The sequence below is a fragment of the Echiichthys vipera genome, assembly GCF_963691815.1.
Source record: "Echiichthys vipera genome assembly, chromosome: 7".
NCBI classification, from domain to species: Eukaryota; Metazoa; Chordata; class Actinopteri; order Perciformes; family Trachinidae; genus Echiichthys; species Echiichthys vipera.
The window spans coordinates 20,188,318-20,205,865 of NC_139832.1; the positions used below are offsets into that span (position 1 = coordinate 20,188,318).

At 41.5% G+C, this 17,548-nt stretch overlaps 1 protein-coding gene across 2 annotated transcripts in view; it reads right to left on the reverse strand.

The window, feature by feature from the left end:
* Positions 1-219: 219 nt before the first annotated feature.
* Positions 220-17,548, reverse strand: part of fgd4a (FYVE, RhoGEF and PH domain containing 4a) — a 55,245-nt gene continuing 37,916 nt past the window's right edge. For both annotated transcript variants that reach the window (XM_083916123.1, XM_083916124.1), the window contains exons 3-18: positions 12,848-12,991; positions 12,019-12,232; positions 8,988-9,411; positions 6,210-6,299; positions 5,937-6,082; positions 5,539-5,695; positions 5,300-5,438; positions 5,152-5,210; positions 4,918-5,064; positions 4,399-4,571; positions 4,044-4,074; positions 3,854-3,934; positions 3,646-3,771; positions 2,936-3,073; positions 2,628-2,768; positions 220-2,528 (exon numbers count right to left, since the gene is read on the reverse strand). In XM_083916123.1, the coding sequence (XP_083772249.1) occupies positions 2,259-2,528; positions 2,628-2,768; positions 2,936-3,073; positions 3,646-3,771; positions 3,854-3,934; positions 4,044-4,074; positions 4,399-4,571; positions 4,918-5,064; positions 5,152-5,210; positions 5,300-5,438; positions 5,539-5,695; positions 5,937-6,082; positions 6,210-6,299; positions 8,988-9,411; positions 12,019-12,232; positions 12,848-12,991 (2,480 nt within the window). In that variant the 3' untranslated portion in view covers positions 220-2,258. The remainder of the gene's footprint in view (positions 2,529-2,627; positions 2,769-2,935; positions 3,074-3,645; positions 3,772-3,853; positions 3,935-4,043; positions 4,075-4,398; positions 4,572-4,917; positions 5,065-5,151; positions 5,211-5,299; positions 5,439-5,538; positions 5,696-5,936; positions 6,083-6,209; positions 6,300-8,987; positions 9,412-12,018; positions 12,233-12,847; positions 12,992-17,548) is intronic.

Consider the following 17,548-nt stretch of genomic DNA (forward strand, 5'->3'; position numbering starts at 1 on the left):
ATGACTTGTGAAAAACTTCAGAAGTCAGGAGAAGCAAAACAAGGAATCAAAACAAGATGTTTCTTTGTTAAAGAAGCCTCACAATGACTAACGCGGCCAGAGGTGTTGGACTGGTTTGCATTGCTATAACTCATGTAGGTGAAGTAATTTGAGAAACAATCACACATTACAAACAAGCAAGATCCCCATATCATATTTAATCTTGTTTATTTTCTTTAAAAGGTACACTTTATAAGACTGTAAAGTGCGTAGATTCTCGAACCTTCGGGGATGGGATGAGCAGACATGAAAATCTGGATATACATTCAGATCTTACAGACGAGAAGTTTTGTGCTCTTGTTTTTTATTTGAACACTGAGGAGGGGAAAGAGTTCAGAGGGATGAGACTCAAGTGAGCACCATCATCCAGCACAGGGGGGGCTCTGCAAACAGAACTATGTGAATGAACGCAGTCCGTCCAGTGCTATGACCGGTTGCTGTCACACTGAAGAACCAAGGTTGGATGAGTTAGTGGAAAAACATCTGCTCTCAGAAAAAAAACAAAAAACCTCTACCTACTGTACTGCACTTCTTAGTTGCCAGTCAGTGGACAAATTTGTGCTACTTTTAACAGATCATGCTCGTCATTCTCTATAAATTACTTTAAATAAAATTAATTACAGCATTGAAAATACATTTACATTTCTCGCACCAGCTTGCTATATACGTGATTGTTCAGCATTCTGAAAAGAAAAACTGATGATCCCTGTTCACCTCTCTACGTGAATTACTGTCCATGACTGCCCAGTAGTTAGACAAGCATTTACCATCCACCCTCAGTTTTGCACATGAATGACTACCACATTAGAATAGACATGATTGCAGAGTGCCATTTTAATGCAAACAGCACTTTCCGGGCTATAAGGTTGGGCGATGTATGACAATACGTAATGGGGTACCATAAAGATTAGTGACCTTTTTATATACTGTAGTTTCTACCGAGATGGCTATACCTTTAAAGGGACTCCACTGATCTTTCACATTAAGGTCAGTTTACCTGTACTACAGGACTTAAAGTTCCCAGGCACCATGCCTGATTTCAGGCATAGAGCACTTTTAAACTCATAATATTTAATTCAATACATTGCACACTCTCAAATCCTTTCTTGCTTTAACTACTGGCACTACTCAAGCTGTGAAAAAAGTTGTGACATCATCAGGGTTATCTTGAGCTAGGCTCGAATCTTCGAATATCTGACATTGTGGGTATTCAACAGGCGGAGAAGGCTTAATGCAAGTCACTGTTGCATTATGGGTATTGAAGGGTCCTGTTTTTTAAGCTTGGCTTATACTGTGGGGATTCAGCCTCTGCTGTTTTGATTTTGACTTTTTCTAGGAAATTGACAATATGAGAATACGTGTTGTCGCCAAATGTTTAAAAAAAAAAAGTTTTAGTTTAGCAAATGAGTCCCTTTGGTCATAGGAAACACACTACAGGACAAGTGCAACCAACTGTAAAACAGACTGATCAGCCAACATGCATCCAGAGTGAGTAGACTTTTTGAGTTTTCACTGAGGGGTGATAGGGAAATGATAACATCCTTTTCCAACCATGTGATCATTTTCCCAGTTTTGGATCCATCTTCTCAAACAAAGAGAGGGCAAAATACTGTAAATATTTTTAGCATACTTTCATGTTTTCTGTTATCAAAACAACATTTAGGATTGATTTCTGTACATAAAAACACAATTGTTCCTTTTTGAAAAGAAAAAAAAACATTTATACTGTACAGGAAAACAGGGAGTTACAGCACCAGCAGACCTAGTTTGGACCTTCCTTTTGCTTTGATTCACATCCTGTGCAGGGCGCTGAAAGTCTGTGGTAGTCCACTGGCTCAAGAGGAGCTGACACAGATTATAGATGTATATGAAGACTGTGTTTGAGCTGTCCTTAATAGTGCCTGTTAGAGGGAAGTCAATCAGTCCTGAGACCCCTCTGCCCTAGTGTTTATTGCACTAGACATGTCCTTCAGTAATCCAGCACAGCTCTAGCAATGAATCATTAGTTCTTGTGAATGTTTAGGGGGGAATCAAGGAAGAAATTGGGAAACAGGAGAGTGGCAAGGAAAGGCAGCTTATCCAGCACAGATTTTTTTCCACTTGTCTTAAAGATTTAAGGACAGCATGGAGAGTGTGCGTTTGTATTTTGTGCTGTGTACTGCACATGCTGTCTTTCTAGAGCAATCCACAGCAGCGGTTTCCACATAGAAAACACACCCTTATGAGCTATCAGTAGCCGCTTCTTGTGTGTTGTTGTTGTCCATCATGTTGGCATTGCCGCCGTTGGTTTGAGGGCATTCTGGCACCTCTCCCGTCACTGCCACTCGAATCACTTTCAGCCAGCGCTGCTTAAGCTCATCAGTTTCAGCAGCAAAGTTGTGGGTGGACTTAGACTGAGAGAGGCGGAAGGTGGCCGGGGGGTCTGCGGGCCGGGTGCTGTCATCCACAGAGTAGCCCAGGAGGGGGATAGTACATTGGGCCTTCACGTCCTGAGGAGAACAATCAGGAAAGAAAAGAAGGTTAATTATGGATAGATTTTAAATTGTTATGATTTATCCAGTGTTTGCTTCATGTTGCTGTTGTGTTACCTGCGGCGCTCCGTAGAGATAGAGCACCAGACACTCCTTCTCTGGGATGATGCACCACACCTTCTGCCAAGGTTTGTTCTTTTCACAGTACTGCAGGAAGCCACACATGATGCTGCTGCCTGTGAACTGAGCCGCCTCGATCTGCAAAGGGAGAATTATCGCAAATTAGCACGAGATCAATAAAGCACAAAATGGCCCCAAAATGACTTTCGATTTAATTCATTTGTATTTCAATATCGATTATCTCTTTATTTAGAAACTCCTAGCAGGTGAGAGTATTTATGTATGCATCACTGTATCCTCTTTACCTCTAGGATGCCCTTCTTCTTTCCTTCGGTGACCCTTTCTCCAGTCAGGGTGGAGAAGCAGTCTCTGCAGACTTTGTTCATTTTGTTGCCATCATATTCAAGTGCCACCTTATTGTCGGAACATTTCCAGCACACAACCTGTAAGGAAATGGAAGAGAAGAGAAATTTGTACTAATATCATCTATACCATGCTCTAACCAAAATCATTATTTTATCTTTAAGTCATTTAGTTTGACTGTGAAGTATTAATACTATTTTGTTACCTTATTTTATTATTAGGCCCCATATTGTAAAAAGTAAAATTTCCATGTCCTTTTTTATTATAAGGCAGTAAAAAATGTGTTTTTTGAATATTATAGCATTTAAACATGTAGTAGAAATGCAAAATACAAATACAAACGCAAACAGTATGAACCTGAAAATGAGCTTATCCCTTTAAAACTTAAAAATACATACGCATTTTTGACAGTGTCAATATAACATGGGAGACATTCAATCTTCCTGTATGAAAGCCCACAAAAAATAACCTGATATCATTATAAACCCTGTGTATTTTACTGACATCACATCATTTCTTTTTGTTTAAAATCAACACTGTCTTACGTTTGAAATTCGATTGTGAGCTCTGACTGAACCACCCTTGTGGATGCTCTCTCATCCACCTCATGTTCATGCATTATGCATGGCATAACAGCATCACGATTACTTACATAGCCGCAGGCTCTGCAGTGGTGTCTCCGCCGTGTCAGAGCGTTGAAAGGCTCTTTGCACTTCATACACATTGTTACTTCATTGTCGCGGATCCAGCGAGGGGCGCGCTTTCCCAGCTCTGCATTCTAAATCCAAATAAAACAGTCAGTGTGACAGCGGAGAATAGTATCAATATAACTGTGCGTGCGGTTTTGATGCAACACTGACCGACACTTCCTCCACGTCTTTCAGCGCATTCTTAAATGACTCGTTTTTCTGCTGGAAGATCTCAATGGTCTCCTGGAAAGCCTGAAGGACAAAAACCAACACCAAACTTGTGTATGTCTCGTTCTACACCAGCCTCAAACACATCAAATCAAATATGAAAATTAAATGATTGTGACTGTACTGTTAGTACCTTAATCCAGTCTGCCTTGTCCTGCTCTGAGCTGAGGAGGAAAAATTAAGCCAGAATAAGCATTAAAATGTGTGCGTATAGCCGGAACCTTATGAGATATTCTCCCTGTGACTTAACAAGCCTCACCAACATAGCAGTTGGTTGTGGTCAAAGAGTATTTAGAGATTGCAGGATTTAAATATGGATGCTCATTTAACTGGTTTTCCATCTATACATGTGCAATTATACAGTATAGGTACAAATAACATACAATTATACACTTCAATGTGGAAGGGGCTGTTGTGTTTTTGCAGGGGTTGTGAAAATATTATTATTATTATTATTTTTTTAAATAACCTTGTATTTTGTATGATACCTGGCTTGTAGCTCTAGCATCCTCTCCTTCCCTGACACCTGGAAGGTATGAGGGTAATCCTCATTGGTCGTTGCCAGGACCTTCATGCCGTCAATCCCGATCCGCGTCCTCACAGTGTACTTAGTTCCTCCCAGACTGAATTTGGGCACGCAGTACAGCAGCATATTGTTGAACTGGCAGAAAAGCAAAAATTTTTTCTGAATATGGATCAGCGCTATTCTAGTTTAGGTTCCTGGTATTGTTTTCTTCCACAGAGGGCAGTCCTAAACTCTGCAGGTAACCCTGTATTACACAGATGGGAGACATTAGGCCTGAAGCTAATAAAAAACAGACTGAATGTAATCACATCATCTGGCAATCATAGAGTTTTTCATTTTTCCCTGATGTACACTCACACAGAAGTGTTCCTGACTTGAAATTATTCACTTGTTTCAATTGACCTGTGCAGACAAAGTCTTGCCTTAACATGTTCCCCTCATTAGACAAGAAGATGTTTGTGTGCTAGACATTTTCTCTCACCAGGAAGAGGTATCGCTCCATGGCTGAGGTGTTCCTGGCCGCCAGCTTCAAGATGTGGCCCTCTTTGATGAACTCATTAGAGGGGTTAACAATGTCCTCCTCCTCCCCCAGCATCTCATATATCTCCATCAACTTCTTCAAATTCTCCTAAATGAGGACGGGACATTAATGTTAGTTGGATGTTGAAGAGATTCTGTCAGTCTAAAGAAGATGGTTTCAAACGTCCGTACTTACAGACTTCCTTATGGCGCTGTTGGAATGAGTAGCTGCTGTGGCGATAATTTCTAATGATTCTGGGGGGGGGAGAACAGATGGGTTACCTAAATATAGAGAAAGTCAAAATGACTCCTTGAAGTGGGAATTTTTCAGTATTTGGACTTACTCTCTGAATCTCGTCGGTCAGGGTCGTCCTGAGGCAGCTTTTTCAGATAGTCTTTCAGCAGCATCTCATAGCGAGGGACTCTCTGTACGGGCTCCAGCATGTGATGCTGAAGTGTCAGGCAACCACACACCTCTTGACTCTGTGCATGTGAAATATATTTTGAATCACAACCCTATTAGATATTGACAAAAACAAGGGAAGAATGGTGCTTTTCACATTAGAACAATACTTTAGCATACCTGTATCTCCTGAATGATGGCCTTGAATTGAGGTGAACGATCAGTCCACTGTTTCAGCAGCTCCATGGCCTTGTCGAAATTCTTCACATACTCTGCGTACATCTTGAGGAAGGGTGTGAGTTTCAGCAGGATGTCACCGATGCGACGCGTGGACGCCCTGGGGGGAGGGAGAGAAGGCGGCAAATTTGTTAACCATCATGTGGTAGTTTGTTTTTGTTGTACCATTTACTGATTTTTTTATCATCCTCATGCTTATGAGTACATGGGTCTGACCTCATCATCCTCAACAGCAGCTTCATCGTCAGTTTTTCAGTACCAAGAGACAATGTGAAGGCAGCTAAGATTTGATACAGAACCCTATTGTGTTTACTGTCATTTATTTACAGACTGACACTCACCATTCTCCCATTCGTTTCTCCAGATCTGGAAGCAGAAACTGGCTATGGAAAGCGTGGATGGAGACGATGTTGGAAAAGATGTTCTTCACAACGTCCACAGGGAACGTTCCTTTATTTGCCTCCTCCATTAGCTTAGCACAGAACACCTGAAAACATAGAACGATTAAGTTACAAATATCTTAGTAGGGAAAAGGTTACTCTACTGTGTCATTTAAAACCTTTTACTATGGCAAAAAAGCAGAATTGAACTGGAGCTTTCTCTGAGTTTCTCACCTGGTCCAGTAGGTTAAGTCGCCCTACGTAGGCCTTCTCTGTGTGCAAAAGCTCGCTGGCGATCTTAAACAGCTTCTGTTCATTAGTCTCCTGAAAACAGAGGGTACATTAATGCAGAGATGTCAAGACCGCAGATTCCAAAGACCCGGAAAAACACTGACCAATCAGAACAGCCTGAGCTTCTCCCAGAAAAGGGCTTAAAACAGAGCGTTTCAGATAGTGGGAACACAGGTATATTTAGACAGATAGTGTTTTTTGAATATTAACACGTGTAAACGTGTTCTAGTAGAAACCAAAATACAAGTATGAACCTGAAAATGAGCCCAATATGTCCCCTTTAAATAATATCTGATCATTAATGAATTAGTCAAGTGTGAAAATGAGTTAATTCTGTTGATTCAGAAAGTCCGTAGTCTGCATAATGATCATTTCAGTCTGATTCAACTTCAACTCGTCTGCTGTTTGAGTGCAGCCTTGGGTTAAATCCTGTTTCACTTTTGCTGCATACAGCAGCATGTAGCACTGGTGAGTGTGTGTGTGTGTGTGTGTGTCCTGAACATCAGACTGATGGTCGGCCGGGCTGCGGTGTAGCAGGAGCTCTCAGAACAGGAAATGAAATTATGGAAGAAGGGAAATGACACCAAATGTCCACATGTTCAACAGAGCTATGTCTGAGAGGCCAGTTGTTGTGACAAACAATAACTGTGGCCTCTAAATGTACTCAAAAAAACATCACACAGATATGGTGAGATGTGAGTTTTTGTTACATACCATGGCAGCAGAATATGATAACCTACATACAACCACAAAGAAGAAGTATCCTCTTGAAGGATCTGAGAGCAATCAGCCTCATATTTCTACATAATTATTTTGTCAATACATCCGCAATGTTGCTAAGGCTCAACGTTTTTAATGTTAAAGAAACAACACATCCTAAGCTTTTACAGTACATTGTTAAATATTAAACCAGTTAAATTCCACCCATTCTACACATCAAAGTCTGTTTACAGGTCTTGCGGAGCACTACTACATAAATAGAAAAAAAGATGTATAAAGCCTTTAAAGACTACAAGTTTGCTAATTAAAAAATCTGTGGCAGTGGAGTTAGAAATAAGTGAGCTCCCCAGGCCTCTGAAGCTTGATGCTACACTAGCTGCTACTATTATACCACACCTAAATCTCTGACCAAACTGTCGGCCGTAAAGTTGAATTGTGGGTAATGTATGTGCCGAGTTTTGACAAGGAAGAAGACTGCTTGGACTACAAAACATGATACTTCTGCTGCATCGGTTTTGATCCTTTCTTTTTAATGTCAACATTTTGTGTGAGCATATGTTCCCTTTGTCCTCTGTTCCCCAGACCCCTCCTCAACATCCTTTTAATTACTGGGACATATAAATGATTTTACATTCTCAGCAATGTTTTTCTCTGGGTGTTCGATGTGGTCAAATCACCCATCGCCAGTGTATAGTCTACTGATGTTCTACTCCTTGAAACCTTCAGCCTCAAATTTGCCAGCAAGACCATTTTTTTACTTTACACTAATATCTCCACAGTGACTAAAATAATTTTTACCATTCAAACTGCACATCTATAGCGTATTATAGGGGCATTCATAGTAGATTATATTGCATTCATAGTACCTCATCACTACACTCATAAACACACATAATACTTTCTGATGCACTGTATAAACAGTCATAAAACATTATAGGTTATGATAAATAGGTTTCAAGTGTCTGGTTTATAACTAGTCAAGAGCATCTATAAGACACTCGACCCCTTAATCAAGTCGCATCTTTAATATTGTTTGACTGTTGATACAGTGCATCAGAAAGTATTATATGTGTTCATGACGCATTTTGAGCGCATTATAACACACTATGAATGCCCTCATTAGGAAATATAGATATGGTCTCTATAAAAAGTGTTATGGAAACGTCCATCTCTCTTTGCAATTTGAACTGTGAAGATAGCCCTTACCAATCTCTTAAAACCATGACCATGGGAACGTGGGGATGACCCCGAATCACTTCTGCTTATACCTTAATGCAGGACCTTAAGTCATAGTGTAGCAGTACTCTTACTTAACAAAAAGATCAGCGTACTTGTTACACCAATGCAAAAGGCACACATAAAGACTAATACCAACGAACCCAAAGAGGAGCTACACTTTATGTTAACTCAAGGTAATTCCAAACAGCACAAACAAATGATGTGATCTGAAATCCAATAACGGGCACAAAGCCACTCAGACGTCATCCAGACTGAATTGATCATCACCAAAGTTAAGTTTTAACTTGTCAAAGCTCTCTCTCAAGTCAACACCAGTAAAAAAAATATGTGTTTCTTCCACTGAACATTTCCCTGTGGAGCGATGGATGGCACTCTTCCTGTCCCCATACCATCGAGACTGTTGTTTCTATCACCGAGAAGACAGAGACTGATCCGAACATGAGATATTTATAATCTGTTGACAACAGCAGGCACCATCAGGAAAGGCCGCTGAGGCACGAGCTCAGCTGCTCAAGCGTTTGGGACATCTGTTCGGCCTTCGCAGAAAATAACCCCTCTGAGATACACGCAGAGGGACTCTCCTTGTAACTGTACCCTTACAATGTTAGAGTATCCCGGAGTTTAATAAGCTCAGAAGATCTAATTGAGTTGAAACCCAGAACATCAATAAATGCTGACTGTTTGTTTATCCAAGACTGCAGAGTCAGAGCAACACACAAATACACAGATCACTTGGGTGCAAGGGAAACCAAGTCAACGTACCTTATGGTCGGTGCTCTCTTCTTCGTTCCTGGGCTCGCTTTCTATTTTAGTCCCGCTGTCCCCATTCTCACTGTGGCTTTCTGTACCAGTCCTGTCTGTGTGTGTAGGTGAATGATCATCACTCTGTTGTGTGCACCCCATATCTCCGTTTACCAGCCCGTCAGTATCTACCCTCACACTTTCATTGTTCCTCTCCTGGTTATCCTCCTTGTCCTTGTCCTTATCCTTGTCCGGCTCCATCTGAGCTAGAAGCCCGTTAGCCGCCGTTTTGTGAGCATCCTGCGGTGAGGTCAGTGCGGAGGAGTGGTTCTCCTGAGTCCTGTCGGCCTCTGTCTGTCTCTGGTAGGTGCGATGAGCCGGGCTGCAGTTAGTTGACTTGCTGATCTGTTTGAGCGGCGAGCCGTCTCTCTTGTTCTCTGTGCCGCTGAAGGAACAGAGGACGGGGCAAAGAAGGAAGTTGGTTAACTAACAAAAAAAATGAGGGGGAAAGGTAAAAGAAGAGAAAGATTACAGGAGTGTGTTCAGTAGCTGCTCAAGCCCGCGTGTTGATCAGGGAGTGTGGGACATGTCGATAAGCAGAGAGCTTTTGCACTTGAGTGTGAGAGTTAAAAATAAAACTGTGGAGGTGCACAAACTTCCTTCTGTCTTGTGAGGCTGCTGAGAGCTGGTGTACTGCAGAGGAAGTGTGTGTGCACAGTAGAGGCGGAATGGAGGTACAGTAATGAGGAGGACAGGAGGCAGGGGAGAGGTACAACTCTACTCCCCAGAGGTAGATGCTGTCCTACTTCCAAGGAGAACCCATAATATATGTTATACCGTAAGATCTCTTCCATTCTTTTCCTTAAACATGAACGAAATGGAAAAACAATTTGCGCAAGAAAGATTTGAAAAACAGCGCAGGGATGGAAGCAAGATTAACACAAACACACACATACATACACACGCACACACACATGAATGTACAATATCACCATTCAGCTGCTCTACATCCTGTACCGGCAGTCAGTCCAGCTGTTTCCCTGTAAATCACTCTCCAGACCTCAGCAAGCTGCAACTAACAGCAGCTTCTCTATCTTAGCGTTTTGGCAATTTCACTTTTCTTGTAAAACTGCTCACAAATCAGATCTGCTCTCACTTAGAGCATCACCATTTTAAACAGAAAAGAAATAAGAGAGACTTTACCTCCTTTACTGGTGCAAAAAACCATCAGCCAAACAGGTGAGTTTTTTTTTAGCATAAGCGACGCTCGCTGTTGCACTGAATGTCACTGTCCGGCAGAAACAGGAAGTGTGTATAAATAGAGGAACAACAACAGGCTGGTGAAACCCTCCACAAATGAATCACTCTAGGACACCTGCTTGAACGTAAAAACAATATCATCTCTACCTCTCACAGGAAGACTCAGTAATACCACAATTAACTGCAGAGAGACACGTTTAATACCGCTTTCAGAAAAAACACACACTTTGTAGTGTGCAGCACACGAGCAGTTCCTCTTCATGTTACACAGTAAGTGCTCCAGTACATGACATGAGTTTTAAAACAGGCTGAACAAGTGAGGAATTTAAGAACAGCTTCATATGCCATGTGGCAGTCCTTTAAAAAGGTGCCTTTAAGGAAGCCCAGAGACATGTGAACCAGATTAGTATATTAGTAGGCTAATTCTGTTCTCAGAAGCTTTCTCTTATTTCTTTTCCAAGGCCACTAGAGGGCTAATCCCCACAGCCCCGCAGTGTCTGAATGAAAAAGATACACCCTCTTGCTCTGATTAACCACACTTTAACACCGGAAAATGTGATGAAAAGTGTGGAGAAAGCTTGGGATTCCACTTAGATTTTGTAATTCTGTTTTCAGGGATCCAGGCCAGAGATGAGTTGGAATACGAGGCAACAGACTGAAGATAGCATTCAAAGTGTTTAAATTCGTACATGTGTAAATCTGATTTAAGTAGTGCCCTATATTGATCTCTTTTTAAAGTTGCAGTTATCTCCAACTGCACAAGAGCCACCTTTCGTGAGGCTGCTGATGATGCTGCTGCTGGTACTGATTTTATTTATTCTCCGGTTTTTGTCTACATCAAGAGATGCCATTCAAAATGTCATTGTACCTGAGTACAAAGACAATAAAGATCATTTTGATTATTCTGATACAGAGTGAAATTTTCGTGGGCATGCTACTGCCGCGGACTGAGTATTTCTGGGTTTTACTGTACGAGCAGCTGAGACAAGGGCACCATTGTTGTTCCTCTCACTGGTGTCAACGGGCCTCTCTCGCTCCAGCCACAATCAAAAATCTGATGACTTGTAATAAAACAAGATGGGATGCACAAAAAAGAGGAGGGAACACTGGTATGCTTTGTAGATACCTAACCCTGCATTAGAAAGAGTAAATTCAGTTGAGAGTTTGTGTAAAAGCTCGGCCAACAGAATATTTACATCACCGTGATTCACGAGGTCGTCAAGTACAGGCATTAAAAGTTGAGACAGTCGGAGGGGTCCTACCTCATTCTCCTTGGCTTCATCTCGCAACACTGAGTCCTGTCCCACAACTAACTAAATGAGAAGCTGTGTTTTCCACTCCCCTGTACAAATCTCCTTTCATCCCCTTTGCTAACGCTTGGCTTGTGATGCATGAGCTAATCTCAGCCTGTTCTGTCTACGGCTCTTGTCTGCGCTACTGTCAGTGAGTCAGGCTGAGGACTTTAATCGAAGGACTTCTGCTTTTCATCCCTGAAATAACCGGCGCAGGAAACATTAGGAAAGACAAGGTTTTCTGTCACTGTGATGACGACAGCCTGAACGAGGTTGTTCTGTTACAAAAGTGATTAAAGTGACGTAGATGGAGTTATTTAGCCGCAGCTAATCTGTCATGGTACAAGAAAGTGAGAGCAATTTTCACTGAATAATATTACAGATGGGATGATATCCCTTACAAAATCTTTTTTATTATAATTTTACAGCATATATTTTGCTTCTAGTCTCTCTCTGTGAAGAGCAACCACACATACCACCAAGGAGTAAAGAGCCCCTACCTGTTCTCCTCAAAGCGGCTGATGAGGTCTGAGACTTTGGAGTGTTTCTCTCTGAGTTTCTCCCGGTTCACAGCCCCTCTGCCTCCTCCTCCTCCCCCTCCTCCTCCTCCTCCTCCCTCTTCCATGCCCTGTTTTAGTGGTGGTTTGTGGAAGCGGCCCAGTGGGGATGGGAGCTCAGTCACCGGGCTCTGGAGGTGTGGTGGCTTTGGGGGCACTGCAGAGAAGACAGAGGAAAAGTTACATTAGTTACTAACTTAGATGCACAACGTTCAAGATGCACATGATTGCCTTGTATTTTTTCTCATGAGGGAGTATGTCACGGCAAAGTCAATTTTGCACCTGAGGGGGGCGGTATAAGCTTCCCTAACTGACACCACACACAGCACTGAGCAGCATTAAGCACCCTAGATGTAACAAACAAGTTACTGTAGAGTAACAGTTTAACTTGTTTCACATACATGTGTTAGGAATCGAATTTCCGGGCAGAAAGAACGGAGCTCTGTCTCTTGTCTTATCTTTGGAGAATGATTTACTCACCTCAAATAAAAGAGGAACGAGGCTCGGGGTTTACTGATCCTAGGCCAACTTACATAACTCTATTCCTGTTTTCACTGTTTCCCTGTGGTGGCCTGAGTGTGTGTGTATGTGAATTATATAGTTGACTGGTTACACCAATAGACAGTATCAAAGCAGTAGAAAGGTCATAGAGAATGAACAGTGTGCGCGTGTGTCAATACTTTCTCCCTGGCTTCACACATGAATCATAGACTGATACAATTGTGTCCACTGACCCTACTGTTTGGCTGTATTGTGAGTTGTTGTTGTGTACCTTGTGGTTTAGACTGTAGCCGGGGCTTGCAGCTAGAGCTTCTTCCATTGACCCCTCCCTTGCTCTTGTCAGTCGTCCCGCCGCCCGCCCTACTCAGACACGCCTGCACGCTGGGTGTCTCGCACGCTGGGCTACTGCCTAGAGCTGACATAGAGAGAGAGAGAGAGAGAGATGATACAGATTATGACAGACTGCTGATAAGAGGAGAACAAGTGCAGAGGACAGTATCGAGATACAGAGAAATGAGAGAAGAGAGATGGTGAATGACAGATCCCTTGTGAAACTCAAACCAGGACCACCTGGGTACCAAACAACACTTATTTTTAAAATACAAAATACATCATTATAAACTCCTGTGTCACAATTGACAGCACTGCTATACCAATATGTCAGTGCATTGTTAGATACACAGGCACCACTACTGGTACAGTCTCTCAGATGACACTGAGGAACATCTATATATTTCTTTATTCCATGTTTCTGAACTGAAAAAAACAAAAAATGATTTCTGGCAAGTTCAGCATTTTGCCAATTTATGAAACTATGATATTTACACTCAGTAATTAAAAAAACTTTCACACTGATGCAATAGTGCAGCCATATGGATATGCAGGGTTGTTTGTGAATATCTGACTAACACTAAGAGGAATTACAGTTGCAAAGGAAATGTTGTAAACTACGGCACTCAAGTGGCTAACACACAGAGACCCAGAGAGCTGAGGTCTCCTAATGAATTATGTGCTACAAGTTTGAGTTTTAATTGGAAGGCTGTGAATTATTGTCAAACACTTTCAGAGCTTTGTTTTGCCATATTCAAATTTCACAGTGGCTGACAAAAAAAATGTCAACGCCTAAGGGAGCACTGTGGTTCAACAAAAAAGAGCTGTGTCCCACACAACGCTAAGAGATCATTCCTCCCACCTCTCATCCCTTTAGAGTGTTCATACAAACGGCATACTGGATCTATACATTCATATGTTGATGATAAACAGCTGCCGGTTTAATATTAAAGATTGGCAGACAGTTTCAGTTGATTATCCAGCTAGTGATCCGGTTGATGACCAGCTCCGGCGAGGCTTTTACCCAACCAGCTGGCCACAGATGGTACAGCATCAGTGTTTAGATAGAGCAGACAGACAGATTTAATGGAGCGAGACACAGACTGGCAGTATTTACAGTAGCCTAAATATACCTCTCTCTGACCGCGCGCGCACGCGCACACACACACACACACACACACACACACACACACACACACACACACACACACACACACACACATACACACACACACACACACACACGCACATGCATGTGAAATGTGTGTACTGACAAATGTCCAAATATGGTACTACATTTCCAGGAGCCAGTATGCACTCTCATTATTTAACATGGTATTAGTCCATTATTCTCCATTTAAGGTGGTCATTGATTAAACATGCGGCACTGATGTATGGGTTGGATGCAGACATCAATGTAGCTTTGCACTCGGTTAACTTGTCTGGGTAAACGTGTAGTGGACTATTTTTAAAGTGGATACAGACTTCTGACTACTTGTATTTGTATCTGTTCTGTTTTCAAGGTCTAAAGTCTGCTCCTCCTCTGCTTGACACTCAGTGATGCTAATGTGGAAAGAGATCTTCCATCCTTGTCATATAAATCATTTAAAAGAGGCCTTAATTCTTTGATAGACTCAGTTTCATGTTCAAAAATAGATTGAACTAAAATCCTCCTAACTTTTAGAAGAATACAATATCAAATAAGTTATCAGTCTTTCAGAAAATGATCCTCCACCCTGCTTGACAAATACTTAGAGAATGTATGATCCTAAAAAATGAATTGATGTTGATGATTCATCAATTGTTAAAGCAATAACACAAATAGTCTATGGCCCTGATAGCAGCCTGTGGGGATAATACGAATGCCACACAAAAGGCTTATCTTTGTCTTATGCAATAGACAAAGAAATTGGAAGATATTGAAAGAGGAACAGTAGGAACAAATCATTAGTTGGCAAATCACAAAATGGTAATAAATACATGGTAGATTAACTGGTAATGAAAATATTTGTTAGTTACAGCCTGAAAGTATATTTACTATGGGAGCCGAGACTAGCTGTGCTTTTTTTATATGCTGTTATGTGGTTATATTTAGTTAATTACTTTGAGAAAACAAAAGATTGTTTCCTTGTATTATTTATAAGGTTTATCAGAGATCAGGAGTGCCATGTCGTCTGCACTGAAAACGGCCCAGAATGGACTGATAGGACTTTTAATTTGGAATACCTCTGTACTTGATTTTGTGTCTTTATGTAGTCGCATATTTCCATAATTCGAATGTATCAGTCATTGTCAGAAATTATTCTTCAATCAAAGAATAAAGATTTTTTCCCTCACAATGTACTGAAGAAACACAGATAACATTTTGTATTATTCTTGTGACTATGTGGGCTGTTTGAACTTTTTAGCTCTGATAATTAGTATTAGTTTAAGTTAGTATTAGTATAATTATAAGTGATTATTAGTAGGGGTGTCACGATTCTCCAAATCCCCTCAGTTTCGGCACCATTTCCTGTCAGAGCCACCATGCTTTGTCGTACTCTGCATGTTTACATCACTCACGGGAGAGGCAAAATGTTGTCACACTGGTGACTTCTGGGAAGCAGGAAGATTTTCTCCGTCGTCTCAAACTCTACACTATGTTATCTGTGTGTTGTTTATATCTTTGGACGCGCGCAAACAGGCGAGGGTGGGGAGAAAAAACATACAGGAAGAATCGTAACTAGTCCTTCTGATTTCTAGAATTGAAATCGAAAACACATGTAGGTCAATTTTGCGATTTAAAATCTAACTTGTGACCCCCCCCCCCCCCTAATTATAAGTTATTAGGGGAAACTAGTATCTTTAGTTATCTCAAGATAAAGCTTGTTTTATCAATGACGATGACAAAAATAATTAACTTGTGATGTCAAGAAAATGACATTCAAAATATGTGCATTAATGGCCATGCTAGGCTTCTATAATGTACAGCTGGTATTAGAGTGAAACACATTATGTTCTATCCATAGTGTACCCTTCCAGATGCTGTTTGTATACTGACATTTTGCAGCTATGTGCCAAAATGCTTCTTGGGGCCTATTTTCCCTACAGTGATCCTTATCTTACCAATCCTGAAACAGAAAAAGAAAAAAAACAACAACCACAGAATCATATAGTCACAGTTTCTATTTTTACAGCCTGACCTTAATTAAAGACAACGGCCCTTGCAACTGTATGACTGGAAACGGTCCCACGCTGTGTTTGGGAGAGTAGACTTTCTAAACACAGCCCCAAAATTACCAATCAATTCTGAAGGCGGCCTCAGGAATTTCTCTTGATTATGTGCTTGGTTTCCCGTCATGGCCACATTAAGAGATCATAAGAAAACAACCAGCTTACATTACATATTATATACATATATGGCTAAAAATGCCAAGTCTCCACCTCCAGATTTTCCTCCACATATGGCACTTATCCTGTAAGATTGCAGGGGGTCCACTTTCCACAGCCTGGCTCCGTCTCCTAGGGTTGTTATTGACTGTGTCAAACAACAGTCAGCTGGAGGCCTTCACTGTCTTCATCCTGAGCAAGTTGTGCCGGTATTTTAAATGTTACCATCCAAGATATGAAAAGAGATGTCAATAGAGAAACACGTAGATACGTCTGGAAATGCAAACATGTTTTGCTCGGACCCGCATACCAATAATTCTGAGTTTGGATCACATCAACTACCTTTAAGCTCTCATCTGTATCATTCATGTACTGAAACACAACCAGTTCTGTTACAGTAAAAATAGGATCAACTCTACTTCCTTTCTCAGAAGTGGAGTGCTTGGCAGGAACCGCTGCTCCTGGTAACACACTCATTCTGGCATCTTATCATTAAAGCTGGCTTGGCACAAGTGACAGACCGCCATTTAAATTAGTAGAACCCAGCCACCACCCTGCAGAAACACTTTGATTCTCCTCCTCCATCTGTGTGATGGGGAAGAACCGTGGTTGTCTGAGACGTGTTTATGTGGATGATCGAAAATAAAGAGGAACTTGTGCCGGACAAGGAGTCAGCTAGGTGAGTCTTATAACACCAAAGAGATTTTTTTTATGTGATGTCACTTAATATCTTTATAGCCTGATGATATGACAACTGCTCTTACACAAGTAACCTGCTTTGCATAGAAACTGAAACACGGTTGGAGCACTGCTGCAGTCAAGGAATTGCGGAGTCGACAAGTCAAACTGAGACTCGACCTCTGCTTCTGTCCTTGTTGGGAGGATGGTGAGACTTGCTGCCATGGCAACTAGCCTGTTACCTTCCCAGGATGCAAAATTTATTTCACTACTGAGCAGCCTCGGCCTGAAGGCTTCCTCTACTTCTATCTCAATAAATCCAAAAACTGCACCGAGAGTGTAAGAAATAAGAAATGCTCTCGTAAAGGTCAGGTCTCAGCAGCAGCATAGATGAGAACAAATGACTTGTGAAAAATGCTGCTTTGCAAAGAAACAACCGGTGTCTCCTCGGCACTCGCCTAAAAACAAGAACAGTATCATTCCTTAGTATGTGAGTATATCAGTAAGACAGAACTCCCCAGAAACATTTTCAAATAGGATCTGCTTTGTGAGGTTTACCTGAGCTCACATGCATGTGTGTGGTTGTGTGTGTGTG